At 41.9% G+C, this 27,362-nt stretch overlaps 1 protein-coding gene across 3 annotated transcripts in view; it reads right to left on the bottom strand.

Moving 5' to 3' along the window:
- OPTN (optineurin) overlaps nt 1-27,362 on the bottom strand; it is a 54,501-nt gene that overhangs the window by 13,717 nt on the left and 13,422 nt on the right. For all 3 annotated transcript variants that reach the window (XM_070428376.1, XM_070428372.1, XM_070428380.1), the window contains exons 4-11: nt 25,148-25,330; nt 23,115-23,188; nt 20,926-21,060; nt 11,553-11,655; nt 10,319-10,434; nt 8,876-9,025; nt 8,242-8,335; nt 4,607-4,765 (exon numbers count right to left, since the gene is read on the bottom strand). In XM_070428376.1, coding sequence (XP_070284477.1) covers nt 4,607-4,765; nt 8,242-8,335; nt 8,876-9,025; nt 10,319-10,434; nt 11,553-11,655; nt 20,926-21,060; nt 23,115-23,188; nt 25,148-25,330 — 1,014 coding nt within the window. The remainder of the gene's footprint in view (nt 1-4,606; nt 4,766-8,241; nt 8,336-8,875; nt 9,026-10,318; nt 10,435-11,552; nt 11,656-20,925; nt 21,061-23,114; nt 23,189-25,147; nt 25,331-27,362) is intronic.

The raw sequence follows: 27,362 nt of genomic DNA on the forward strand, positions 1-27,362 counted from the left end.
GGCAAGATCAGGCCTGTAGGGGAGGGCAGTTGGGGGTGACCAGGCCGGCAGGGGAGGGCAGTTGGGGGCAAGATCAGGCTGGCAGGGGAGGGCAGTTGGGGGTGAACTGGCCTGCAGGGGAGGACATTGGGGGTGACCAGGCCAGCAGGGGAGGGCAGTTGGGGGCATTAGGCAGGCAGGCAGGTGAGTGGTTAGGAGCCAGTGGTCCTGGATTGCGAGAGGGATGTCTGACTGCTGGACATGTCTGACTCCCTGTGGGATTGGGCCTAAACTGGCAGTAGGACATCCCCTGAGGGGTTCTGGATTGGAGAGGGTGCAGGTCGGGCTGAGGGACAACCCCCTGGAATGAATTTCGTGCACCAGGCCTCTAGTTTCTTACATAAAATCCAACATCTATTCAAAATAAACATTTTTGGCAAACAAGGATAGAAGGAAATTTCGTAAGTTTGATAAGTGATATCTACAAAAAGCCCATAGCAAACATCACACAATAGTGAAATGTTGAAAGCATAGTCTCAGGTGGGAGTAAGGCAAGACTGTCTGCCATCTCTATAGTTATACTAGAGGCCTGATGCATGAAATTTGTACAAGGGACTCTGCCCTTGGAGCTGCTGTGGCTTGCCTCGGCCCTTGCAACCCCGGCTTCGTCCAGAAGGTTGTCTGGAAGGACATCCGTAAGGTCGTTTGGCTGTCCAGTCTAATTAGCATATTACACTTTTTTTATTATAGATAACACTAGAGGCCCAGTGCACAAGAATTGTGCACTGGTAGGGTCCCTAGCGGCTGCCAGCCAGGGGGCCTCCCTTCCCCTGGCTGCCTGCCCCGTTGCTGATGCCCATCATGTTCCATGTCACCCCTTGGTGGTCAGTGCACATCTAACTCTCGGTAGATTGAACTTCCACTCAAAGGGACAATTTGCATATTAGCCTTTTATTATATAGGATTACTAGAGGCCTGGTGCACGAATTCGTGCATGGGTGGGGTGCAGCTGGCTTGCCCTGATCAGGGCTGATGGGGCTGGGCTGGCAGGGTTGAGGGGCTGTGCACAGTTGACCAGCTGGCTCCACCCCTGATTGGGGTGGGGGGGAGGAGTTGTGGGCGCTTGGCCGGCTGGCTCCCCCCCGGTTGAACTCCCAGTTGAGGGGACAATTTGCATATTAGCCTTTTATTATATAGGATACTGGGGTCTCAGCCAGTGCAACAAGGTAAGATAAAGAAACAAAAAGTAGAAAGACTGGAAAGGAAAAAAAAACCAAACCCTATCATTATTCAGATGATATAATTAGTCTAAAACAATTCAGAAATTTTAGAATTAAAATGTGAGTTGAGCAAGTTTACTGCATACAAAGTCAATATATGAAAATCAATTGTATTTCTATATAACAGCAATCTTTAGAAAATGGAGTTTTTAAAAAGATGCTATTTATAATAGTATCATCAAAATATAAAATATCTAGGAATCCTATATAATAAAAGCATAATATGCAAATAGACCAAATGGCGGAATGACCTGTCGCTATGACACACACTGACCACCAGGGGGCAGATGCTTAATGCAGGAGCTGTCCCCTGGTGGTCAGTGCACTCCCACAGGGGGAGCGCTGCTCAGCCAGAAGCTGGGCTCACGGCTGGCAAGCCCAGCTTCTCCCACCTCTCCTGTCTCCACTCCAGGCAGATGGTAAGGAGCAAGGGGTCCTGGACTGTGAGAGGGATGTCTGCCTGCCAGCTTAGGGGGATTGGGCCTAAGCAGGCAGGTGAACATCTCCTGAGGGGATCCGGACTGTGAAAGGGCACAGGCTGGGCTAAGGAACGCTCCCCCCACCCACCCAGTGCACGAATCTCATGCACTGGGTCTCTAGTGATCTAATAAAAGAACAAAATCTTTACTAAGATTACAAAAATACTAGAGGCCGGGTGCACGGATTCATGCACGGGGGGCGAGGGGGAATCCCTCAGCCTGGCCTGTGCCCTCTTGCAATCTGGGATCCCTTGAGAGATGTCTGACTGCCGGTTTAGGCCTGATCCCTACAGGCCAGGGGATCGGGCCTAAACCGGCAGTCAGACATCCCCCAAGGGATGTAGCAGTGCCAAGTGGCAGGTGCCCAGGGAGGAGCCTGAGCTGGGGCCAGGCACCAGGCCACTCACGCTCATCCCGGCCTGCTGCGCCTGCCACCGCTGCTTGGTAGCACCACCACAGTGTTGAGAGAGGCTCCCACCACTACAACTGTGCTCGCCAGCCATGAGCCCGGCTTCTAGCTGATCAGTACTCCCCCTGTGGGAGCGCACTGACCACCAGGGGACAACTCCTGTGTTGAGCGTCTGCCCCCTGGTGGTCAGTGCGCATCACAGTCATCCTGGACATCTGACATAACGGTCACTTAGGCTTTTATATATGTAAATTATTGAGTAGAATTAAAGAAGATATGCCATATTCATGGATTGAAAGAGCCAATGCTGTAAAGATGTCAGTTATCTCCACATTGATTGATATATATATATATATTTTTTAAATATATTTTATTGATTTTTTACAGAGAGGAAGGGAGAGAGATAGAGAGTTAGAAACATCGATGAGTGAGAAACATCGATCAGCTGCCTCCTGCACATCTCCCACTGGGGATGTGCCCGCAACCCAGGCACATGCCCCTGACCGGAATCGAACCCGGGACCCCTCAGTCCGCAGGCCGACGCTCTATCCACTGAGCCAAACCGGTTTCGGCAGATTGATATATATTTAATACAATTCCAATCAAAACCCCAGTTGGCTTTTCTGTGTGAGTGGAAAATATCAGTGGTTTCTAAAATTTATATGAAAACGAAAAAGGGAAGGAAGACCTGAAGACTTCTTATATCACTGAGGTAAAGGAAGACTTATTCTACCAAAATTCAAAACTTCTGATGCTTTATAAGAAAGACAGCGCAAGGATATATAAATAGCCCAATGGAACAGTACTGAGTCCAGAAATAGACTCATGGGTACATAGATACAATATGTGACAAAGAAGGCACCAGAATACTTAAGAAAAGATGCCCTTTTTAATAAGTAGTGCCATGTCAACAGGATATTCATATAGGAAAAAATGTTCATCTTTATCTGTATCTCCATATAGAAAAGTTAATTCTAGGTGGTTTCTAGATTCTAATGTAAAAGGAAAAACAATAAACTTTTAGAAGACACTATAGAGGAAATCTTCATGGCTTCAAGGTAGTGAAAGTTTTTTAAATAGGCCACAAAAAGTATTAATCATAAATGAAAAACTGATAAATGGGACTATAACAACAAATGAACTTTTGTCCATCAAAAGATACCTTGATAAGAGTGAAAAAGCAAATCACAGAGTGAAAAAATATGCAACAAATATGAAGAACTCCTATAAAAATTAAGAAAAAGTCAGCAAATCAGAAGAAAAATGGGCAAAGACCTGATGAGGCACTTCACAAAGGGGATACCTAGATGGTCAATAAACATTTGAAAAGGTACTCAATCTTATAAGCCAGCGGTCGCCAACCTTTCAGACCTCCGCAGATCACTGGTTGGCAACTGCTGCTCCAAAGGTTTCCTTAAACCAGCAGTCGCCAACCTTTCAGACCTCACTGACCACCAGTAGCCCGCGGACCACCAGTCGGTGACTGCTGTTATAAGCCATCAAGGAAATGCAAAGTGAATGAGACATCATTATATACCCACCAGAATGCTTAAAAATAAATGTAAAAATATGGATATACAAGCATGAGTACTGATAATACTGTTGATTGGAATGAAAATAGGTACAACCACTGAGGAAAACTGTTTGACATCACCTATTACGCACCTCAAGTGCCCATTAGTAGATGAGTGGACAAAAAAACTGTGGTACATTTATACCATGGAATACTATGCAGCAGTACAAAAGAAGACTCTCTTACCCTTTGAGACAGCATGGAGGGACCCGGAGAGTATCATGCTAAGTGAAATAAGTCAGTCAGAGAAAGACAAGTATCACATGATCGCACTCATATCTAAGTAACAAAATAAACTGATGAACAGAGTGAATTCAGAGACATGGAAGCATGGAACAGAGTGTGGAATCTCAGAAGGAAGGTGGGGGAGGGTGGGTGGGTGGAAGGTAATCAACCAAAGACCTTGTATGCATGTATGCATAGCCCACGGACACAGACAATAAGGCGCTGAAGGCCTGGGGTGGGGGTGGGGCTGGAGGGGGTCAATGGGGGGAAAAGGGAGGACATATGTAATGTTTTCAACATGAAAGAATTATTAAGTAAAAAATTTTTTTCATTAAAAAAAGAACCACTCAGTAGGTGCACACTCTATGAACCTGCAATTCCACTCCTAGTTATGTAGCTAACAGAAAAAAATGTATAGGTAAACAAAGAGACATGCACAAGAATGTCAGTAACATTAATCACAATTCTGCAAACTGGAAATAATTCAACTATCAACTGTAGAATGGATAACTTCACTGAGCTCTACACTTAAAAGTTTGGTGCACTTTCCACATGTGATATACTTCACTTAAAATTTTTTAAAAAATATTAATGGAAATAATATAAAATACAAAAACATCCTATTTGAGAATATAAGTAGGGTTGGCTTCACTCGGCTTACCTGCGCCCTAAGAACTGTCATGGTTTCCAGGTCCTCCTCCTGCTTGGCGATGGTCTGCTTCATCTCATCCATTTGAAGCTGCTTGGAAGCCAGCGCCTTCTCTGCCAGTTCCAGTTTTTCATTTAGCTGCTGCAGCACCACCTTATCCACTTTTTCTGACTGTAAAAGACAAGTTTATTCTAGAAATGGTTTTCAAACAATTCAGTCTATTTTAGTTAAAGATTATCTAACGGTTTATTTTTCTTAAATGATTGGCTCTATGCGGTTTTGTTAATTAGCAATGATAACTTACTTGGAAAGTTATATTCATTTAACTTATGACTTACAAATAATAATTATCTAATTTAAAACAATAAAAAAGAAGACATTAAAATAAGGGAAATTATGATTCATTTCAGTGAGGTTGTAACTTGCTAATATTGCTACTTTTTCATTCACATTACTCTTACTTTGTAAAGTCGGTGGAAAGATGAAAAACGTTTACATTAAAAATGTATACCCTAGCCCTAGCCAGTTTGGCTCAGTGGATAGAGCGTCAGCTTGTGGACTGAAGAGTCCCGGTTCGATTCTAGTCAAGGACACATGCCCAGGTTGTGGGCTTGATCACCAGTAGGGGGCGTACAGGAGGCATTCAATCAATGACTCTCATCATCGATGTTTCTATCTCTCCCTCTCCTTTCCTCTCTGAAATCAATAAAAATATATTTTAAAAAATGTAATAGGTCCTAGAGAGGAATAATAACCTATTAAAAAATAAATGAAAACCCAAAAAGTGTATTTATAAGGATACTAGAGGCCCGGTGCACAAAAATTTGTGCACTCGGGGGGGGGGGGGGGAAGAAGGGGTCCCTCAGCCTGGCCTGTGCCCTCTCGCAGTCTGGGACCGCTCGGGAGATAATGACCTGCTGGCTTAGGCCTGCTCCCGGGTGGCAGAGGGCAGGCCCAATCCCTAGGTGCAGCCCCTGGTCGGGCTCAGAGCAGGGCCGATTGGGGAGTTGGGGCACCGCCCCCTGTCATGCACAGAGAAGGGCGGATCGGGAGGTTGCGATGCCACCCCTAGTCACGCTCAGGGTAGGACTGATTGGGGGGTTGGGGCACCGCCCCCTGTCACACTCAAGGCAGGGTCGATAGGGGAGTTGGGGCACCGCCCCCTGTCACACACAGAGCAGAGCGGATCAGGGGGTTGGGGCGCCGCCACTATCACACTCAGGGCAGGGCCGATGGGGGGGGGGGGTTGGGGTGCCGCACCCTGTCACACACAGAGTCGCAGGGCGATCAGGGGTTTGGGGAGCTCCCCCCTGTCACGCACAGAACAGGGCCGATCAGGGGGTTGAGGAGCTCCCCCCTGTCACGAACAGAGCAGGGCGGATAGGGAGGTTGTGGCCCTGCCCCCTGTCACACACAGAGCCACAGGGCGATCAGGGAGTTTGGTCGCTGCCCCCTGTCACACTGATCCCGGTGCCGGGAGGCCTCGCTGCTCCGCTGATCCTGGTGCTGGGAGGCATATTACCCTTTTACTATATAGGATAGAAGCCTGGTGCACGGGTGGGGCCGGCTGGTTTGCCCTGAAGGGTGTCCTGGATCAGGGTGGGGGTCCCGCTTGGGTGCCTGGCCAGCCTGGGTGGGGGGATGATGGCTGTTTGCAACTGGTCACACCCCCTTCAGGGTGGGGGTCCCGCTTGGGTGCCTGGCCAGCCTGGGTGAGGGGATGATGGCTGTTTGCATCTGGTCACACCCCCTTTAGGGTGGGGGTCCCCACTGGGGTGCCTGGCCAGCCTGGGTGAGGGGATGATGGCTGTTTGCATCTGGTCACACCCCCTTTAGGGTGGGGGGTCCCCACTGGGGTGCCTGGCCAGCCTGGGTGAGGGGCTGAGGGCCGTTTTCAGGCTGGCGGGTGACTGAAGCTCCCAACCTGTCCTTTTTTCTTTTTTTTTTTTTATTCTGGGCCAGTTTTAGCTCTGAGGCTCGGCTCCAGCTATGAGACCTCCTCTGCTGAAAGCAGGTTTCTGGCCTTTGTTTACCTTCTGTATTTGAAACAATGTTGCGGTCCTGCTGGCTGAAGCCCCGGGTTTTGTTTAGCTTCTATATTTGTTACAGTGTTGCTTAGAGTGCAGCTGAGAGGCTGGCAAGGCAGGCGGGGAAGCTTGGCTTCCTCCGTCACTGAAGCAAGCAAGCCTCCCTGTTCACGTCAGCTGCCTGGCTGCCGGCTGCCATCTTGGTTGGCAGTTAATTTGCATATCTCACTGATTAGCCAATGGGAAGGGTAGTGGCCGTACAGCTAATTACCATGTTTCTCTTTTATTATATAGGTTAAGCTCAAAGACTCCATCTAAGTCAAAGCTTCCATCATCTTTATTTATTCCAGCTTTACTGAGGTAAAATGGGCAAATAAAATTATAAAATTATAAGATATTTAAAATGTACAATGTGATGATTTGATATATGTATACATTGTGAAAGGACTCCTCCCATTAGGTTATTTAACACATTTGTAACCTCACATACCTATTCATGGTGTTAAAATGATCACATCATGCTGGGCATTATTACTAATTTAAGTTGCAGCCCAATAAGTCCAGGGTCTTAGGTTCACTGATAGCAGACAAGCTAGCCTTGTAATAGCTCCATTCAGTAGATGTCCTCTCCAACCCCAGCCAGCAATCTCACTATGCACTACTCACAGAGGAGCCCATGCTCTCAGCTCTCCTACAAACCAACCCACTGTAAGAAATGCTAGTTTACTCCCTGATGATAGGACATTAGCACCACTTTGTACAAAAAGCACATTATACAGGCATACCTCATTTTATTGCACTTGGCTTTATTGTGCTTTGCAGATACTGTGTTTATTACAAATTTGCCCTCCACAAGCAAAGACATTAAACTTGCTACAGGCTCAGATGATGGTTAGCATTTTTTATCAATAAAGTATTTTTTAAATTAAGGTATGCAGATTTTTTAGACATAAAGCTATTGTACACTTAATAAACTATAGTGTAGTGAAACATAATTTTTATACACCCTCAGATACCAAAAAATTCAAGTGACTTGCTTTATTGCAGTGGTCTGGAAGGGAACCTGTAATATCTCTGAGGTATGCCTGTACATACATGGAACATCAGAAGTTATAAGCACTTAGACACAAGAAATCCTATCCTATATAATAAAAGCATAATATGCAAATTGACCGAACGACGGAACTACCAGTCGCTATGATGCGCACTGACCACCAGGGGGCAGATGCTTAATGCAGGAGCTGCCCCTTGGTGGTCAGTGCGCTTCCACAGGGGGAGCGCTGCTCAGCCAGAAGCCGGGCTCATGGCTGGCAAGCGCAGGCAGGCGGTAATGAGCGAGGGGACTTGGATTGCGAGAGCCCCGGACTGCGAGAGGGGTGCCTGACTGCTGGCTATTCCCCAAGGAGTCCCGGACTACGAGAGGACGCAAGCCAGGCTGAGGGACTCCCCTCACCCCCTAGTGCACGAATCTTGTGCACCAGGCCTCTAGTCAATTTTAAACTGAAAAACAACCTTTGAAACCAGATTTAGTTAAAGATCAATGCAACTACTTTACATATAAAATGTTCAATAGTTTCCATCCCTTACTAGGCTATCAAAGTAATTTTTTTCTATGAGTACCTCTTTCCGTTTTAATTCTTCAACTGTTTTCAATGCATTACTGAATTCTTGAAGAAGTTTGTTGTGTGTCAACTGTAGAGTGGCTAATTTGGACCTGTTTAAAAAGAAATTGAGAAATGGAATCTTGGGGGAAAATATCATGGAAACTTACAGTCTTGCCTCTCAACCTTCTGAACACTCAAGGAGCAAAATCTTTTCTCCTACTTAAAAAAAAAGATTTTTATTGATTTTTTTTTTTAATAGAGAGAAACATTGATTGTGTTGTCTGGGGACCAATCCCACAACCTGGCCATGTGCCCTGACTGGGAATCAAATTGGCGACCTTCCAGTGTATGGGACAATGTTCAACCAACTGAGCCACACCAGCCAGGGCTCTTTTCTCTTATTTTTACCACCTACAAGCATTTTCTTACTCTCAAAGAAAACAGTTTTTTCCAAAAAATCAAAATAAGATTACAAGTAATTTTTATGTTTGTTATAAAACTTAAATTTTATCTCCTCAGAAAAGTCTCCTAGCACTCCTTCAAATAAAAGAAAAAAATGTAAATGTATTTTCAAATCCTAATTTCAATCTGTATAAAAGAGCTATTCTATCTTCTTGGTGCAAGTAGCCATTCAATCACAGCATACTCACTTTTCCTCTTCTGTTTTTGCTTGCTCCATTTTGATATCTGATTGCATGCTTTCCACTTGTAGCTCTAACTTTTTGTTATTATAAACAAGCTCTTGCTTTTCATTCAGCTCTGATGGGGTTGCAGAATTTTTCCTTTCAAGGGCCTGACATCTAAGAAAGATAAAAATAACATGAAGATATACAATGCTCCTTCATTTTCTGTGGTTTTTAAACAAATCCAAAGATTATGTAGCAAATATAAAGAATTTTGGGATTGCATTTTTCAAGGATTTAGTAGTACAAAATAAAATATTCTATCCTCCTTCTTGACTAGAAGCAAGTAGTTTTTCTGAACCCCTATGCCTACACATAAAAAAGCACAGATATAAGATCACACAAACTACTGCCCACTTGTAATAATTAAGTAGTCATGCAAATATATTTTTGTTTTTTAGTCACAGACCAGAGTAGTAAATTGCCTGAAGATGCCTCTCATATGGTGATCCATGGATATCTTCTGTATTTTAAAAAGTGATGGGTTCTGTTAAGCAAAAAGACTATGACTTCTGACAAAGATTCAACAGGGGAAAGGGAAATACCCTAAATTCTCTTAAAGATCAAAAAAAGAATTTCAATATAATAATAGCAAATATGAATCAGTGATAATTATGTGCAAGGCATCAATGCCAAGCATGTTAAACATGATCTCACTTAATGCATTATGACATAGGAATTATGACACAAATTTTACAAATAATAAAACTGAGGCTCAGAGAGGTTAAATAAATAACTTGCCCAATGTTAATACCACAAATAAATTGTAGATCCATATTTCAACCTAAGGTCTGTTTGGCCAAATTCTTAGCTATAACTGCCATGCTGGAAATTATAGCCTTGGAAAATGTAACTCGAAGCAAACATGTTTGTATGTTATGCTGGGAATATGTTTGCCTACTAAGCCAAAAGAACAACATCAACTTAACTTTTTTAAATTTGGGGGGGTGGGGGTAACCTCTTACATCAAGAGAAACCAGCAAATGCAAAATTCTCAATTTATATGTTAGCCTTTATAATTATTTGAAAAAAATTTTTTTCTAAGTAAATCTCACTCAAGTTCTTGATATTTGCAGCTTTCTTTTATGTTTGTTCACATGTCAGCTAATGTAAGTCACAAAAGATCCACTTCACTGCTTTCTACAGGTCCTCAGATAGGCTAGTATGCTTAACAAATGTCCCCAAACAGCAGAATCGGTGTCCCCAGGCCCCATTCCCCCACATCACTGTAAGTATTTCATGTTTATATATTAACCTGAACATTAGTGTTTTCTGAATTCATATTTTAATTAGATCTCTATTTTTGTTTTGGTCAGTAACACAGTAACAAAACTATGTTTTCATACAGTAATATATTATATAAAAATGTACATTTTATGAAGGAAGATAAAATTCATCTCTCATTCTTACTTTTCTTGAAGTCTCTTCTTCATTAGCTCAGCTTCACTGAGTTTCATATGAGCCTCCTGAAGCTCCTTAAACAGAGCTGTCACCTGAAGGTTCAAGGCTTCCACTTCACTTCCAACCTGTTGTACAGAAAATCCCAAACATAATTTGCATCACATTAAAAGCACCTCTTTGTGAGGAAACAGTGTGAACCATTAGTGTCCAGTTAAGACTGACTGGTGATAGGATTTAACTTTTGACAATGAATGCCCCAAATATCTTGTATAAAAAAAAAGTTTTGGATACAACTGTTCCCTCATAGAGTATTAATAGATCAATTGGGATGCACTTGTGATAATAACTTTGCCATAATTAAAATTAATCCTGATCATAGTTCAGGGGATCATAGATCACAGTGGTGTCAAAGCACAATCTAATTTATTCAATTAGCAACTCAAACCCATATTCCTGTCAGGTTTATGTTTCTAGTAACCTCAACTCTTTTCTCTGTACCACCTTTCTCCTGGAAGCTCTAGAAATTTTGTCAGTGACTTTTATGGTGCCTTGGAGGTCTCAGTACTTCTTTATCTATTATTGGTTATCAAATAGTTTTAGTGAACTGGGTACTATTACTCACGGGTTGTCCCTTCATCTCAGTTTTTTAAATGTTCTCCATTTTCTAGAAAGTAGAGGGTCTTTCAATATATATTTGTTAAATAAATGAATTAGCTAAATTGTATGGGTTATTGTGGCTCTTACAACTTCCTGGCTTCATCAACTTTCCCTAGGTTTAAGACTATGTTTCAGACTCCAAGATAGTCAATGAGTTGCCATTAAACAATGAACTTTTCTCATTGAAACTATTTTACTGAAACCAGTAGTGGGATAGAACCAATATCTTTCACTTCTATTCAAGTTTCTGAGCCATATCCTCAAATGATCTCATTATAAAGTAGTCAACATTCTTTCTCTATTACCAGGCCTTTTCACTTAGGAATTCAGGAGAGGAAATCAGTCAAGAAGAGGAAGAAGAGTGATTTCCTAAAATCACTAGGTTAGGAATACATCTCACTACAATTTACAATGAGTGAAATTCAAATCAGGATAAGGAACTATGACAGAAGAAGAAAATATTCAATGTTAAAATTATTTCTAAATTTCTAAAGCTAATAACACATTACAATATTCGACTCCAGGTTCTGTACTACTCTTATGTTCGTTATGGGCGTGAGAACAATTTTACAAATGTAGTACCCACAGTTTCTGTGTCTTTCTTCTCTTCTTCCTCTTTTTCTGTGTTCCCCTCTGTCTGGGTCTCCATCTCCGAACGATCATTGGCTTTCTTTTCAAAATCTGAAATTCTAAAAATTTACAGAATATAGAGAAATTACTTTATCTTTGATTTCAAAAGGAATAACAATTGCAGAAGCACCAAAAAGAACACTTTTCAAATTTTGGATAAAGGATCAGGGGTTTTAAAAATCTCTTTGCATTCAATGTATTAGCTTTGGTTTAGCTTTCATCCTAAAATTGGCTAGAACTGAATTAAGAAATGAATGCACACAGAGGTAAAAGGTATAATTCATCCTGAATACTGAAAAACACGGCCTCTTTTCATGTCACTGACATAAACACAAATATTTTAAAAATTTGTGTGTATACACATGTGCATGCTTGTGTGTTACATGAGTGTGTGTGTCCTTTATAAGAATTCAGCAAAGGAAAGACTTTTCTTGTTGGACCCATCTAAGTTTACAAGTCCCTAAAAACAAACAAATGTAGCAACATTCTTCCACTGAATCATAATCAATGAAAGCCCCAATAAAAATGAAAGAGACTTGTGGTTAAAGATGGTAGATTGAATATATGCAATTTTCCCCCTACCCCAAATGACTTAAAAAGCCATATACTACAAGAACAAAGAGAAAGGAAGAAGAAGAAAAAATAATAAGATTTGGGAAGCATAGATGTGAGTGGGAACTCACTTGGCAGCCCCAAAAGTCTGGATCTGAAGCCAACAGAGCCAAGATGTAACTCAATTTGAACCCAAAAGGCTCAGGGGTTGGTGACAACAGGTACCTCTGGGTAAAGAAAGGGTATGTTTACTAGTAAAAAGGACTATAAGATAGCAAAATAAAGGGACCCTTCATTAGTCAGAGTTGAGGGCTAGGGTTTCCTACTGAAAACCAGGGAGCTTACACACAGAGTACTGAGAACCTCAGTCTTCTATTAATCTCAAGAATCCTGGCATCTGGAAGAGTACCCTCCAGGCAGGAAACTGGAAGTTTCCTCTGGAGTATGTGATCAGGAGGATTGAAAAGATTTAATGTTTCTAACATGGGGTTCCCTAAGGAAATCTCCAAGCCAGATCTCCCTACACGTGACACAGTTAGCTTCTAATTCCCCCTCTTATATTTGATCAGACAGCAAGATTACCAGACACTTGAGGAAAATCTTAAACAGAAACAGAAAAAAGTAAATGACAACAAATGCAATTTACTTAAATTAGAATATGCTGGAGTGGGGGTTGGAACTTCCAAAGAACTATCATTAATATCCTTAAAGACACAGGAAACATTACAACCAAAACAAAATGCAACATTATAAAAAAGGAACATTCAAAGGACCCCACCCTCCCTCCAAAAAGGAAGATGAAAGTTGATCAAATGTATCAGAAAGGAGAAGAAAGAGAGAAAGAAGAACAGAGTTAAGGAAATTAGAGGATTTGTCCAGGATTTGTCCAATTCATAATGAGTAGTGTTAGAGAGAACAGAAAAAAAAATGAGGATAAGAGATTATACCTAAATTAATTCAAGACAATTTTTCAAGAACTGAAGGACACAAATTTGCAAAATGAAAGCCCAAGTGTCCAGAATAAGTGCATGAAAAGAGGCTCACTCCAAAGCACATGAGAAATTCCATTCCAGAAGATTAAGAATCAAATTATAATGGCTTTCTTAGCAGTAATATCAGAAGGTATAATACAATGAAGTAATGCATTCAAAATTCAGGAAAATTATGTCCAGCATAGAATTTTATATCTAGCCAAACTATCCATAAAGTATGAAGATAGAGAGATTTTCAGATATGCAGATCTTAGAAAATATACTCCCCATATATTTTCTTAGTAAATTAGGGATGTCATGAGCCCTATTTGAAATTTTTTTTTTAAGATTAAGAAAAACATCGGATTCAGGGAACAGGTGATCCAACACAGGAGAGCGGAAGGAATTCCACAGGAAGATGGGAAAGGGAGATTCCAAGGTAACTGAAATACAGCAGGTCCTAGAAAGCAAACAGGCCAGACACCAGGGAAAAAGTCATCAAGAAGAAACTACTACTGGATAGTACTAACATGTTTGAATGTAACTGACAGATTTCCCCATTTGGAAAGGGGGAAAATAAGCAAAAATTTGAAAGGTAAATATGCAGAGAGTTAAAAAAAAATACACACACGCACACACACACACATACATACACACAGAAGGAAAGCTGGTCAAGACATAGAGCACAGCTTAACTGAGAACTGTGTGTATGTGCATAATAAAAACACTAATTCATGATTTAACTAAGTTTCAATGTATTATAATCAATTTCAGAGTTGGGCTAGGAGGGGAAGAAGGGTCCAGAAGCATGTGTTTGGTGGTGATGATGGGGGTGAAAGACAGTTAAATCTTCAGTCTTTACAGTGGGAGGTCAACAGATTATGTTTAATATAGGGGGGAAATTTTAAGTAGCCATTTAAGCCTGATATATGAAGGTAAATATCAAATGAACCAGGTAAATATGTTGAAAATGGTTGTGTGGGAAGCAGGAAAAGGAAGCAAGGGATTTGGTCAAGGAGCTGCTATTTTCCCATAAGAAACTATGTAACAAACAAGTCTTTATATGAATGCAAAACTGATTTTTAAAAAGGAACTTAATGGTAATAAAAAATAAAACAAACAATAATGGTATCTGTTGCAAATTGCCAAACCTAATTGGTGCACAGACACTGTTCCCAGCTAAGCAAATAAGTGGATTAGGATCCAATTGGGGCAGGGTTAAAGGAGAGCCTCTACTATTCTGTGAGCAACAAACCAAACTGAGTTGGGGTCTCAGACAATTTGCTCATATGATTGCAAAGACAGACAGAAACTCCCAGATTGGAGAGGGCTCCCCTGAGGGCTCCCAGATTAGAGAGGGTGCAGGTCAGGTTGAGGGACCCCCACACCCCCCAGTGCACGAATGTCATGCACTGGGCCTCTAGTATGTGTATATATACTAGACACTCTAACCCAGTGATGGCGAACCTTTTGAGCTTGGCGTGTCAGCATTTTGAAAAACCCTAACTTAACTCTGGTGCCGTGTCACATATAGACGTTTTTTGATCTTTGCAACCATAGTAAAACAAAGACTTATATTTTTGATATTTATTTTATATATTTAAATGCCATTTAAAAAAGAAAAATCAACCCCAAAAATGAGTTCACGTGTCACCTCTGACACGCATGTCATAGGTTCGCCATCACTGCTCTAACCACTAAGCAACACTGACCAGGGCCTAAGTTTATACTTTTATTATTAAAGCTAATCATGTTGTCTAAATAAGGATGAATTACTGGCTACACTTGACACTTAGAATGGTGTACAGAACTTAGGAGAGGAAACATGCCTGAAATAAACTAACACACTGATTACTCATAACTATTAAAGCACTAGAGGCCCAGTGCATGAAATTAGTGAACGGGTAGGATCTCTAGGCCTGGCTGGTGATCAGGGCCGATCTTCAGGGCGACTGGTGGGGCAATTGAGGGGGCCCCCACTGGCACCCGCCTTGGCTGGCCTGGGTCCTGCGGGCTGGGGGAAGCTCCTGTGTTGAGTGTCTGCCCCCTGGTGGTCAGTGAGTGTCATCACGACTGGTTGTTCCACCGGTCATTCCACCATTCAGTTGATTTGCATGTTAGGCTTTTATTATATAGGATAATATTTTACCTTTAAAATCAGCTGTAATAAGATGGCAGAGTAGATAAATGCAGTACTCACATCCTCCCAAAACCACATCAAAATTACAACCAAACTATAGAATAACTATCATTCAGAACTGCATGAAATCTAGAAGTCCTATAATTAAGGATATAAAGAAGCCACACTGAGACTGGTAGGAGGGATGGAATGCAGAATTGGCTGGTCCCACTCACACATGCGGCAGATAAAAATCAGGAGGGATAGCTAGGCTCCAGAGGTCCCTTGTGAGGGTGAGGGGTCCCAGCCCCACACCAGGCCCTCCAGCTCAGGATTTCAGTGCCAGGAAGAGAAGTCTCAAGTAACATCTGGCTGTAAAAACCAGCAGACTCACTCACTCTGAGCTCCAGTGCTGGGGCAGTAGCTCAAAAGGCACAGGGACATACGGGGAGGAACTGAAGTGTCTGGTTTCAGGGCAAGAGCTGGAGGGGCAGCTTTTTCCAAGGGAGAAGTACTGGTAAAGGCTACTGCTTCTTTTTTGAGCCCTCCCTACACAGAGCCAGCAGGCAGGCACCATATCTGAGTCTCCATCACCCTGATGAGTAGTTATATTTAATGGTGAAAGTCTAAAAGCTTTCCTCCTAAGATTAGGAACAAGACAAGGATGTCTCCTCTCTCCACTTTTATTTAACACTAGTGACCCAGTGTATGGATTCGTGCACATTGAAAGAAAATTAATTAGAAGAAAGATTTGTGCGATAATTACGTTACTGCAAAAATTTACGTGTCAAAATAGTATATATAATGCTAGAGGCCTGATGCACAAAATTTGTGCAAGAGCAGGTCTTCCTTCCCCTCGCTGCCGGCACCAGCTTCCCTCTGGCACCCGGGACCCAGGCTTCCCTCCAGACGCCGGCAGGCACCCAGGACCCAGGCTTCCCTTGCAGCTCCAGCTTCATCCGGAAGGTCGTCTGGTCTAATTAGCATATTACGCTTTTATTATTATAGATTGTACTGGAAGTTCTAGCCACTGCCATCAGGCAAGAAGAAAATATCCTGGTTGGTAAGGAAGAAGCAAAACTATATTTGTAGATGACATGATCTTGTATGTAGAAAATATTAAGGAACTCATTAAAAATTATTAATGCTAATAAGTGTGTTCAGCAAAGTCGCAGGCTACAAGATCAATATACAAAAATAAGATGTATTTCTATAACTAGCAATGAATAATCCAAAAATGAAATTAAGAAAACACCAAATTAAGCACCAAAACACTAGAATGTATGGGAATAAATTTTGAAAAAGAAATGTAAGACCTGTTTTATGCTGAAAACTATAACACATCACTGAAAGAGATTAAAGATGACCTAAATACCCCATGTCCATGAATCAGAAGACTTACTATTGTTAAGATGGCAGTGCTCCCTCAGTTGATCTATAGAATCACTGCAAACACTAACAAAATCCAAGCTAGCCTTGCCCCCACCAGAAATTAACAAACTTACCGTAAGTTTATATAGAAATACAAGCAACTCTGAATGGCTAAAACTATCTTTTAAAAGTAGAAAAGAGTTGGATGACTCACACTTCCCCACTTCAAAATTTACAACAAAACTATAGTATTTGTGACAGTGTAGTACTGGCATAAGGATAGTTAAATAGATTGATGGAATAAAATTGGAGGTTTAGAAATTAATTTTTGCCTTTATGGTCAATTGATTTACCCCAAGGGTACCAAGACACTGCAGTGTGGGAAAGAATAATCTTTTCAACAAATAGTGTTAGGACAACTAGATATCTATACACCAAACAATGAAGTTGAACCCTACCTCACACCATAAAGAATGAACTAAAAATGGATCATACACTTAAATGTAAGTATTAAAACTATAAAACTCTTAGGAAAAAACATAGGAGGGAAACTTTGTGACCTTGGGTTAGTGAGTGGTCTTTTAGATATGATACCAAAAGCACAAGAGACAAAAGAAAACATAAATTGGACTACGTTAAAAAAAAAAGTGTGTGCCTAGTTGGTTTGGCTCAGCGGATAGTGTTGGCATGTGGACTGAAGAGTCCCAGGTTTCTTTCCGGTCAAGGGCACATGACCGGGTTGTAGGCTCGATCCCCAGTGGTGGGCATGCAGGAGGCAGCTGATCAATGATTCTCTCTCATCACTGATCTTTCTATCACTCTCTCCCTCTCCCTTCCTCTCTGAAATCAATAAAAAAACATATTTTTTAAAAAGTGTGCTACAAATGATACCATCAAAGAGATGAAAAAGATAACCCAAAGAATGGGAGAAAATATTTGCAAATAAAAAGTCTCATAAAGGACTTGTATCCAGAATATATAATGAGCTCATAATAAGAAGACGGCAATTTTTTTTTAAATAGGCAAAGGATTTGAATAGATATTTCTTCAAAGAAGATGTATAAAACGGTCAACATGAAAAGATACTCAACATTATTAGTCATTGGGAAAATAAAATCAAAATCATAGTGAGACACCACTTCACATCCATCAGGATGGCCATAATTAGGAAGACAGACAATAACAAGTGTTGTTGAGGATGTAGAGAAATTGGAACCCTCCTTCATTGCTGGTGGGAATATAAAATGGTGCAGCCACTATGGCCTAAAGTTTGGTAGTTTCTGAAACTTGAGTATATAGTAACCACATGAACCAGCAATTTCACTCCTTAGTATACACCAAACATAATTTAAAAAATAAAGGGTGTCCCAAAATTCACGCAAGAAGTAATTTTGATAGTAAACACAGGTTTATAATTAAAAATTGTAAATTTTTTATTGATTCATAAAATATACAGTATAGGGTTATGTATGGAATAGCATATCGGGTAAATGGCCTCCACGGCTTTGCTGGCACATATGCACTCTTTTGTTGAAATTTTCCATGACTGTTTTGGATAAATGTGACTGAATTTCGATGAGGCTCATTTTCATCTTGATGGAGTGGTTAATCAACAAAATTGTCGCATTTGGGGTTCAGAAAATCCACAAGTGATTGTTGAGAAACAAATGCATCCACAACGTGTCACTGTTTGGTGTGGCTTTTGGGCTGGAGGCAACATCGGACCATTCTTCTTCGAAAATGCGGCTGGTCAGGCAATAACAAAAAAGTGTGTATGTGCCAGCAAAGCCATGGAGGCCATTTACCCGATATGCTACTCCACACATAACCCTATACTGTATACTTTATGAATCAATAAAAAATTTACAATTTTTAATTATAAACCTGTGTTTTCTATTAAAATTACTTCTTGCGAGAATTTTGGGACACCCTTTACATTAACACAAAACATTGTAGATGAATGTTCAGAACTAACATTCATAACTAGAGGCCTGGTGCACAAAAATTTGTGCACTCGGGGGGGTCCCTCAGCCTGGCTTATGCCCTCTTGCAGTCTGGGACCCCTCAGAGGATGTCCACCTGCTGGCTTAGGCCCGTTCCCTGGGGGAGCAGGCCTAAGCTGGCAGTCAGACATCGCTCTGGCAGCCCGGCAGCCCTCGGGGGATGTCCACTTGCCAGCGGGAGCAGGCCTAAGCTGCAGTCAGACATCCTTAGTGCTGCTGAGAAGGCAGGAGAGGCTCCCACCACCACCGCTGTACTGGCAGCCATCAGCCTGGCTTATGGCTGAGCAGAGCTCCCCCTGTGGGAGCGCACTGACCACCAGGGGGCAGCTCCTGCATTGAGCATCTGCCCCCTGGTGGTCAGTGTGTGTCATAGTGACCAGTCATTCCCAGTCGTTCTGCTGTTAGGATCAGTTTGCATATTACCCTTTTATTATATAGGATAGAGGCCTGGTGCATGGGTGGGGGCCGGCTGGTTTGCCCTGAAGGGTGTCCCAGATCAGGGTGGGGGCCCCACTGGGGTGCCTGGGCAGCCTGGGTGAGGGGCTGATGGCTGTTTGCAGCTGGTGACACCCCCTTCAGGGTGGGAGTCCCCAATGGGGTGCCTGGCCAGTCTGGGTGAGGGGCTGATGGCTGTTTGCAGGTTGGTCAAGCCCCCCCCCCAAGTGGGGACCCTCACCTCATGGAGGTTTGGCCAGCCTGGGTGAGGGGCTGATGGCTGTTTTCAGGATGGCCACACCCACTTTAGGGTGGGGGGTCCCCACTGGGGTGCCTGGCCAGTCTGGGTGAGGGGCTGAGGGCCGTTTTCAGGATGGCCAAGCCCCCCCCAGCGATGGAAGCTCCCAGCCTCTCCTTTTTTTCTTTTATTTATTTATTTATTCTGGGATTTATTTACCTTCTATAATTAAAACTTTGTAGCCTTGAGAGGAGCTTAGAGCAGGCCAGGGCGGGTGGGAGGGAAGCTTGGCTTCCTCCATCGCCAGGGGCAACCCACTCCTTTCTCGCTCCAGCTCCGTGGCCACGGCTGGCTGAAAGCAGGTATCTGGGGTTTATTTATCTTCTATAATTGAAACTTTGTTGCTTTGAGTGGAGCTCAGAGCCGCCGTGGCAGCTGGGAAGCCTGGCTTCCTCCATCATTGGGGCAACCAAGCCTCCTGCTTGCTCCAGCTCCGTGGCTGCCAGCTGCCATCTTGGTTGGGTTAATTTGCATATAGTTGCTCTGATTGGCTGGTGGGCATGGCTTAAGGCACAGTGAAGGTATGGTCAATTTGCATGTTTGTCTTTTATTAGTGTAGACAGGCACAAAGTTGGAACAACAAAAATGTTCATCAATTGATGAATAAACAAAATGTTGTCTAGTCATACAATGGAATATTATTAGGCAACAAAAATGAAAAACCAATACATGCTATATCATAGATAAACTTTGAAAACATTACCTGAAGGCAATCACGAAAAACCACGTATTTTATGATTCTAATTATATGAAATGTCCATAATAGGTAAATCCTCAAAGAGAAAGATTACTGAGAGGAATGAGCACTAATGGCTACTGGTTTTCTTATTTGGGGGAAAAACCTTCTAAAATTACAAAGTACTAATGGTTATATAACTCTGTAAATATCCTAAAAATCATTGGAATGTACACTTTAAAGGGATGAATTGGATGGTATCTTAATGCTATCTCAAAAAGCTGTTAAAAAAGCAACGTATGTAAATTCTTTGGTTAATCTCTCTCTACCCCTCAGTCCCCTACCACCCACCTACCCTCTGAGATTTGTCAGTCTATTCCATGCTTCTATATCTCTGGATCTATTTTGTTCATCAGTTTATGTTGTTCACTAGATTCCACATATAAGTGAGATCATGTGACACTTGTCTTTCTCTGACTAGCTTATTTCGCTTAGCATAATACTCTCCAGGTCCCCCCTTGCTGTCTCAAAGGGTAAGAGATCCTTCTTTTTTACAGCTGCATAGTATTTCATGGTGTAAATGTACACAGCTTTTTTATCCATTCATCTACTGATGGGCACCTGGGCTGTTTCCAGATCTTAGCTATTATAAATAGTACTGCTATGGACATAGGAGTGCATACATTCTTTCTGACTGGTGTTTCAGGATATATATGCTTCTATGCATAACCCATGGACACAGGCAATAGTGTGGTAAATGGCTAGAGGGGGGCAGTGTGGAGGGGGTCAATGGGGAAAAAAAGGGGACATCTGCAATACTTTCAACAATAAAGATAAATTTAAAAGACTTATAATTAAAAAAACAAAAGCAGTGTATGCATATTTCAAGTTGCCTATTTCCTACCTTCCTTTGGCTTCTTTCAATGCCTTTTCAAGCCTTTCCACCTTCTGGGTCCCTTCCCTCAGGCAAAGCAGGAGCTGGCGCACAGTTAATTCCTCAGATTCCAAACAACTCCTGGCACCTTCTGCAGATCTGCTCCTACATCAAGGCGATATAGAGTTAGAAAACAAAAATGTCAGAGTCTAAGAATATAACTGGAACAAACTTAAAGGAACTGCTTTCCAGAATACTCTCCAGTTAACTCTCATTTACTGACAAGCAGCACTGGCCCTTGACCCCCACGCTACAGGCCTCCATGCTTTCCAGGGAAAGAGTGGAGACTAGGAGTAGGCTTGCCTTATACTGCACGTGCTCACAGCAGCAGACTCAGGACCCACACAAATAGCGAAGCAGGGGTAGTCCTGGTTTCCGGTGCCCAGCTTTCCTAGAAAACTAGTCTCAAGAGAACCACAGTCAAAGTACACAGCACAGCCCTAACTGGTTTGGCTCAGAGGATAGGGCGTCAGCCTGCGGACTCAAGGGTCCCAGGTTCGATTCCAGTCAAGGGCATGTACCTTGGTTGTGGGCACATATCCAGTAGGGAGTGTGCAGGAGGCAGCAGATCGATGTTTCTAACTCTCTATCTCTCTCTCCCTTCCTCTCTGTAAAAAATCAATAAAATATATTTTTTTAAAAAAAGTACACAGCACACATGCTGCTGGTGGTGACATGCAGGCCACCGGCCTTTCTCCACCTTGACAAAAGCACCACATTCTCAAGTCAAGAAAAAATTCAAATAATTAGAGCAGAGAAATGTAGGCATTATTGGTATGTCAAATATTTTTCTTGATTTCAAAATGTGATTAAATCTAGAGGCAGTTTAATGACAAGCAAACAAAACGATGACCATCACTACAACAACAAAACATTCCAGATGACTATGCTGATGCCAATGGCAGCTACTCTTTCAGTAATCTATTCAAATTCACCCATCTAATAAACAGCCAGGAGTAAATTCTGGTTCCCAACTCCTAAGCTCAAACTGCAAACCTAGAAATCACTATCTGATTCCTTAATATAGTCTCAAACAGGATAAAGAAGCTGCAATAAAAAACAGCTCTGTGGCCTGAAAGGGGAAGTGGTCTGTGCCTATGGATCTAAATGAGGAGGAAGTGGCTTAGAAATTTCAAACAGGGCTTCCTTCCTTCCCTCCATTTCCAGTAAAGTCATCTGATATTTTTTAAAAAGTAATATAGAGAAAAACTGAGGAATTTCTAACTAAAAATGGGAATAACTTTCATTTATGCCAATTGCCCTGCTTGAAGGAAGGGTATTAGCTAATACTTATTTTCTTCCTTATACCAGGGCTTGGGAGCATAACAGAAAAAACAACAACCCATTTTCATGTTTTATAAATACATTCATCAAGTTATAGAAAAAAGATATTAAAAGTCTAGGAGGTGGGGAATGGGGTCATCTGTAAAACCCTCAACAATAAAGAGAAATAATTCCTTTTTAAGTCTACGAGGGAAGAGATCCTTAGAGAAACTTTCAGATAACTGTCTGTTTCTTGTAGACTAATACAGTAATAACTGGCGTAAAGAGGATGAGCCAACAGCCTGCTCTGGGGAGTGCTACATGCAAGTGTCAGGGGCCCAGTCCTTCTACCATCCCCTCAAAGTCCCCCCATCAATTACAAGGTCTACTTCCTAATAAGTACTTAGGAGTCTTGACTTGAGACTCCACAGGTAAAATACCTGGGCACTTTCAAGAAACACCCAGAGACTGCGCAGTGATAGTCATTGCTATGGAAGATTACCCATTAGTATCAGTCACCGTGGCTTGTACTCAGGAATGAACAGGGCAGAGGAAATGGAAATATCCCACTTAATCAGGCTGGGCAGCCTGGTCCAGCTCAAACTACACTGTATGCAAATTAGGAAACAGAGGTCTTTCACTTTTTATCTGAAGGAGAAGAAACACCTTGAGGGTGAGGGTTAGTTAGCCTGAAAAGGCATCAAACATTGTTCTTATTCTATGCCAGTTTTAGCTACAACATTAAACAGCATTTTCACCCAACATTCTTGAGAGGTCCTGGTATAAATTAATAATAAGTGACTTTTTCGGCCCATGTTTGACCTCTCAGTGGGGACCTGGAAGTGACAAAACTATCCGGGAAGCCTGTCCAACAGCCCAAGTCTTTCTTCACATACATGTCAATGGAGTCAATTCTCGTGGGCCCAAGACTCCTCTTGATTTCTTTCACTGCCACATCTGCTTCTCCATCCTGTAGAACCAGAAATGAAAGGGATATAATACAATATGTCTACAAGACAAATGTTATCAAAAGATAAAAAGGCAAAAAAAGAAAAAGTCAAAAGATCAAGAATTTTGATGACATTCAACCTAAGGAGCCTACCAAACATTTAAATGTGAGATGTTTAAATTCGGTCAGTCAAATGGAATGGAAATGTACCCTTCCCTCACCCCACATGCGCTGTCAGGATTATAAATATCTCGACGAAGGTTGGTCTCCTCTCATTCAGCACAGTCAATCTGACCCCATAACATGAAAGCTTATCTCCTGCTCTCTTTGGCAGTTCCCTTCTTTCCTAGGTTAAGGTCACATGGAGCTAGTGACAACTATTCCACACACCTTTCCTGTACAGTCCTTCAAAACGCAAAATGCTAGAATTTCCTGAAGCAAAGTTGAAAAAGAGGCAGTTTTCTGTGAACAAAGCTCACAGAACACAAAATCAGCTCCTATTAGAAACCTTAGGCATCTTGAGCCATTTAGGAAACCAGAGGATTAAGACGACTTCATTGACTTGAAGGGCAATTCTATTCTAATGAGGTAGCAGGATAATCTCCCAAAAATGCACAAAGATGTTCTGGATAGTTCTGAATGTGTGCATTCTTCCTAAATATTGGGCAGTGCTACCCAGTTCACAGAAGCAAGGCCAAGAAAAACAGGTTTACACTAAAAATAACTGTCACTCATCAGTGAGGGCACATACCATGCTCACCACGCGCCCTGGAGGCAGGAGCCTTTTGGAAACTTCTGATAGGCCCTTTGAGCTTCCTGGATGTTATCAGTTATTTGCAGAAGGTTAATGCTCTTTGATCAAACTTGTGTTTCCTAATCTTTAGTCACTTGCAGAAAGAATATTCTGGCAAAGTGTGCTTTCAAATGGTATTTTAATTTTCTTAATTTCAGCCACTTTTAATGCTTAGATTTACTAGGGGCATGGATGACAAAGTTATTAAGAGCCATTCTCCAACTCTATCAATCTTTAGTGCAGCAAATGAATCAGGAAGTAAAGGAAGTCACACTCTAATATTTCAGACACATCAGTAGTTTAGCTTTTTGCAAATTGCCCCTCCAACTCCTTCACCTGTCCCCCCATCTTCAAGGTACATTTTTCTCTTTCAGAGACACAATCTCTTTTTCTTTAGCAGACATGCACTTTGACAAAGCTAAAATGACAGTGTGTATGACAGAGGATTGGACCTTCACATGTTTTTCCCCTCTTCTCACTCTTTTTTAGTAGCAAGAAGTCCTTTGTGGTTCATCCACGATTTTAGTAGGACTGCCACACACCCAGACACAGCCACAATGGGTGCTGCACACGGGCCAGGACATGCCATCTCGCTTAGCTCACTTCATTTCGGTGGCACATAAATGGGAGTTAGAGAGCATCAGCTTCAAACTCTGTTCTCAGGTTCCTGAGTAGCTGCTGTTAGAGAAGCTGAGATAGTCCCTCCCCCTACAACCACCAGAGCTCTGCTCCTTTTCTTCACTTATTTTTACAAACCATGGTTCCTCACAAGACCTTGTTTGAAAAGAGGGTTCTAATATTAAAAAATGTTTTAAAAACATTTACTGCATCTGATCACGATTCTGCTCACCTAAGTGAAATGCTGAACACAGCTTTGAGACCTGGTCTGAAAATGATTATGCTTTTCTTTTGCCTTTTAGGTCAGTCACATAAATGTCTGATTTGTGAGGACGAAAAAAAGAAGGACTAGCTATTTTGTCATAAAAGGTAACAGATGTTTTTCCATTTCAGCTATGATAACCCTCACAAGCATTGTGTTATACTTAAAAAACAAGAGCCAATTTACCTTTACTACTGAAATGTCCCCACTAAGTGGCTTCCCTGTGTTGAGAAAGAAATGGTGGTATTTGTATCAATTGCCTAGGTGAGGTTTTGGAATTTGCTTAACACAAAACCAAAATACTTACAGCCATCCTTATTTCAACAAAGGAGTCTTCGGAGGGGCCTCCGGAGCTCAGCTTGAGTTGTAATTCAGACACAATGCCCAGCAGATCTGCCTTTTCAGCTTGAAGTCGGGACACTTGGGTCTTCAGTTGTCCCATTTCCTGTTCTGCTTCTGCCTCCGGGACCTGGGGGTCCCCAGTGGGTTCCTGGAAATGACCAAGAGGAAAGCACATTAAACTAAGGCCCCGGCACCAAACTCCAGTGCCCCATGCCCACTGACAAGGCAGTTTCTCAACAACTTGATCCCCTGTGCTTTACTGTGAAAATTCTCACGTTTCCTTGGCAATTTATTTTGACATAACATTTAAAATAAACATTTTAATATAATTTTATTGTATTCAAATAATAAAAAAAATTTTTGAACCTCATGACAAGAAAGACATGCTTCCTCAGCATGCTGGAATAATCTGATATCATAATAACAACCAACTACAATGGAGACTTGACTTGGGGTGGTGAACACATGATACAGTGTACATAGGATGTGTTGTAGACTTGTGCACCTAAAACCTGTATAATTTTGTTAACCCAAATAAATTCAATAAAAAAGACAGTGTTTCTGAAGTAACTTTTTAATGCTTTATTTTTATTATTTTTAAATCAATTTTAGAGGAAGGGAGAGGGAGAGGGAGAGGAAGAGGAAGAAGAGGGAAGGGTAGGGGAGAGAGAGAGATGAAAGAGAAAGAGTAATCGCCCTGACTGGGGATCTAACCTGGAACCTGGGCATATGCCCTGACCAGAAATGGAAACCAGCACCTTTTGGTGTATAGGATGATGCTCCAATCAACCATGCTACCCCACCAGGGCGCTTTTGCAGTAAGTTAAAAAAAAAATTAAAAAACAACCAAACTTTGTCAATGGCAGAATTGTAAGTTATAGTCCCAAAATACTAGAAAATAAGGACAAAAAGCTACCACAATTCAACCTCTTGCTCCCCCCGTCCCCGCACACACGAATGTATACCCATCATCACTCTCCCCGTACCTGTCATGTCTACTCAGAAGGCAAAGCACCAAGGATATCACCTGGTACAGTACTGGCAAAACACAACGAAAGGTTCAAAATTCTCCCAGGAATGTAGTCTGGGTAGTGTAAAACCTTGTGCTGTTTTAAGCTTGTTAAACGTTAAGTCCGGTGAGAAATAAGCAAACTGACAATTCAGAGGCTGGTAACAAAATGGAAAAATGATTTTCAGCCCCTATAAACATTAATTATAAAGGTTAATATTTCACTAATGTCAAGTACATGTTGTGTTCCTGCTGTTGCAATTACTGAATATGACAAAGTCAGAAGAGCAAGACCCTGTTTAGCTGCGGTGTTTTGCTTGGCACACTCTGCTAATCAGTGCATGTGTTGCCTTGAGTAGATTCACTTCATGTCTTGGCCTCAGTTTTCTTGAGTTAGAAAGAAAGACAGTACCCCATGGTCTCTGTGGTCTCTTCCAGCTGTGACCTTCTCGTCCTCTCGGATTTCCTCCTCAGGAAACCTTCACTGCTCTTGGCACCACCAGAAATGCATGCACTTGTGATTATCAGATGACGCAACACATTAGAGAATTGACCCCTACACACAAACACATTTACCCTCTGTGACAGATTTCCTAAGGAGTGGCAAACAGGTCCAAAGGCTAGCAGTGGAACCAATAAGTGTCAGAAGGGCATGTGCCTGGATCATAAACCAGCTTGTTTATGAAATATTAAAAAGTATAGCAGGGAAGTGCCCCTCCACCATCAAGATCATGCTCTTCTTCATTTGCAGCAGTCTCTTGCCAGGAATCTACCACAAGCCTTAGAGAAAAGCAACTCATTGTGAAACAAAGTCAGGTGGACAAAGAAAGGCTCCAAGCTTATGCTATCTCTCAGTAATGACTCACACTGTGGAAACATACATGTAAAAGAATGAAAACATATAAGGAAAGACACTGCTCAGCCTGGAATTAGGAAGTAAGCAGGTGAGGGCAAGACTATGCCACATAGGAATCTTTACATTTATCTACCTGACCTCTTGGGGGACATTTGATAGAATGGACTTTTAAAAACTACCTTGGCATAGCCCTAGCCGGTTTGGCTCAGTGGATAAAGCATTGGTCCTCAAACTGAAGGGTCGTAGGTTTGATTCTGGTCAGGGTGCGTGCCCTTTAAAGCAACCAATTGCTGTGTCTCTCTCACATCGATGTTC

Source organism: Myotis yumanensis, unplaced genomic scaffold (assembly GCF_028538775.1).
Source record: "Myotis yumanensis isolate MYYU_CA2020_CCGP unplaced genomic scaffold, mMyoYum1.0.hap1 SCAF_1, whole genome shotgun sequence".
Lineage (NCBI taxonomy): Eukaryota > Metazoa > Chordata > Mammalia > Chiroptera > Vespertilionidae > Myotis > Myotis yumanensis.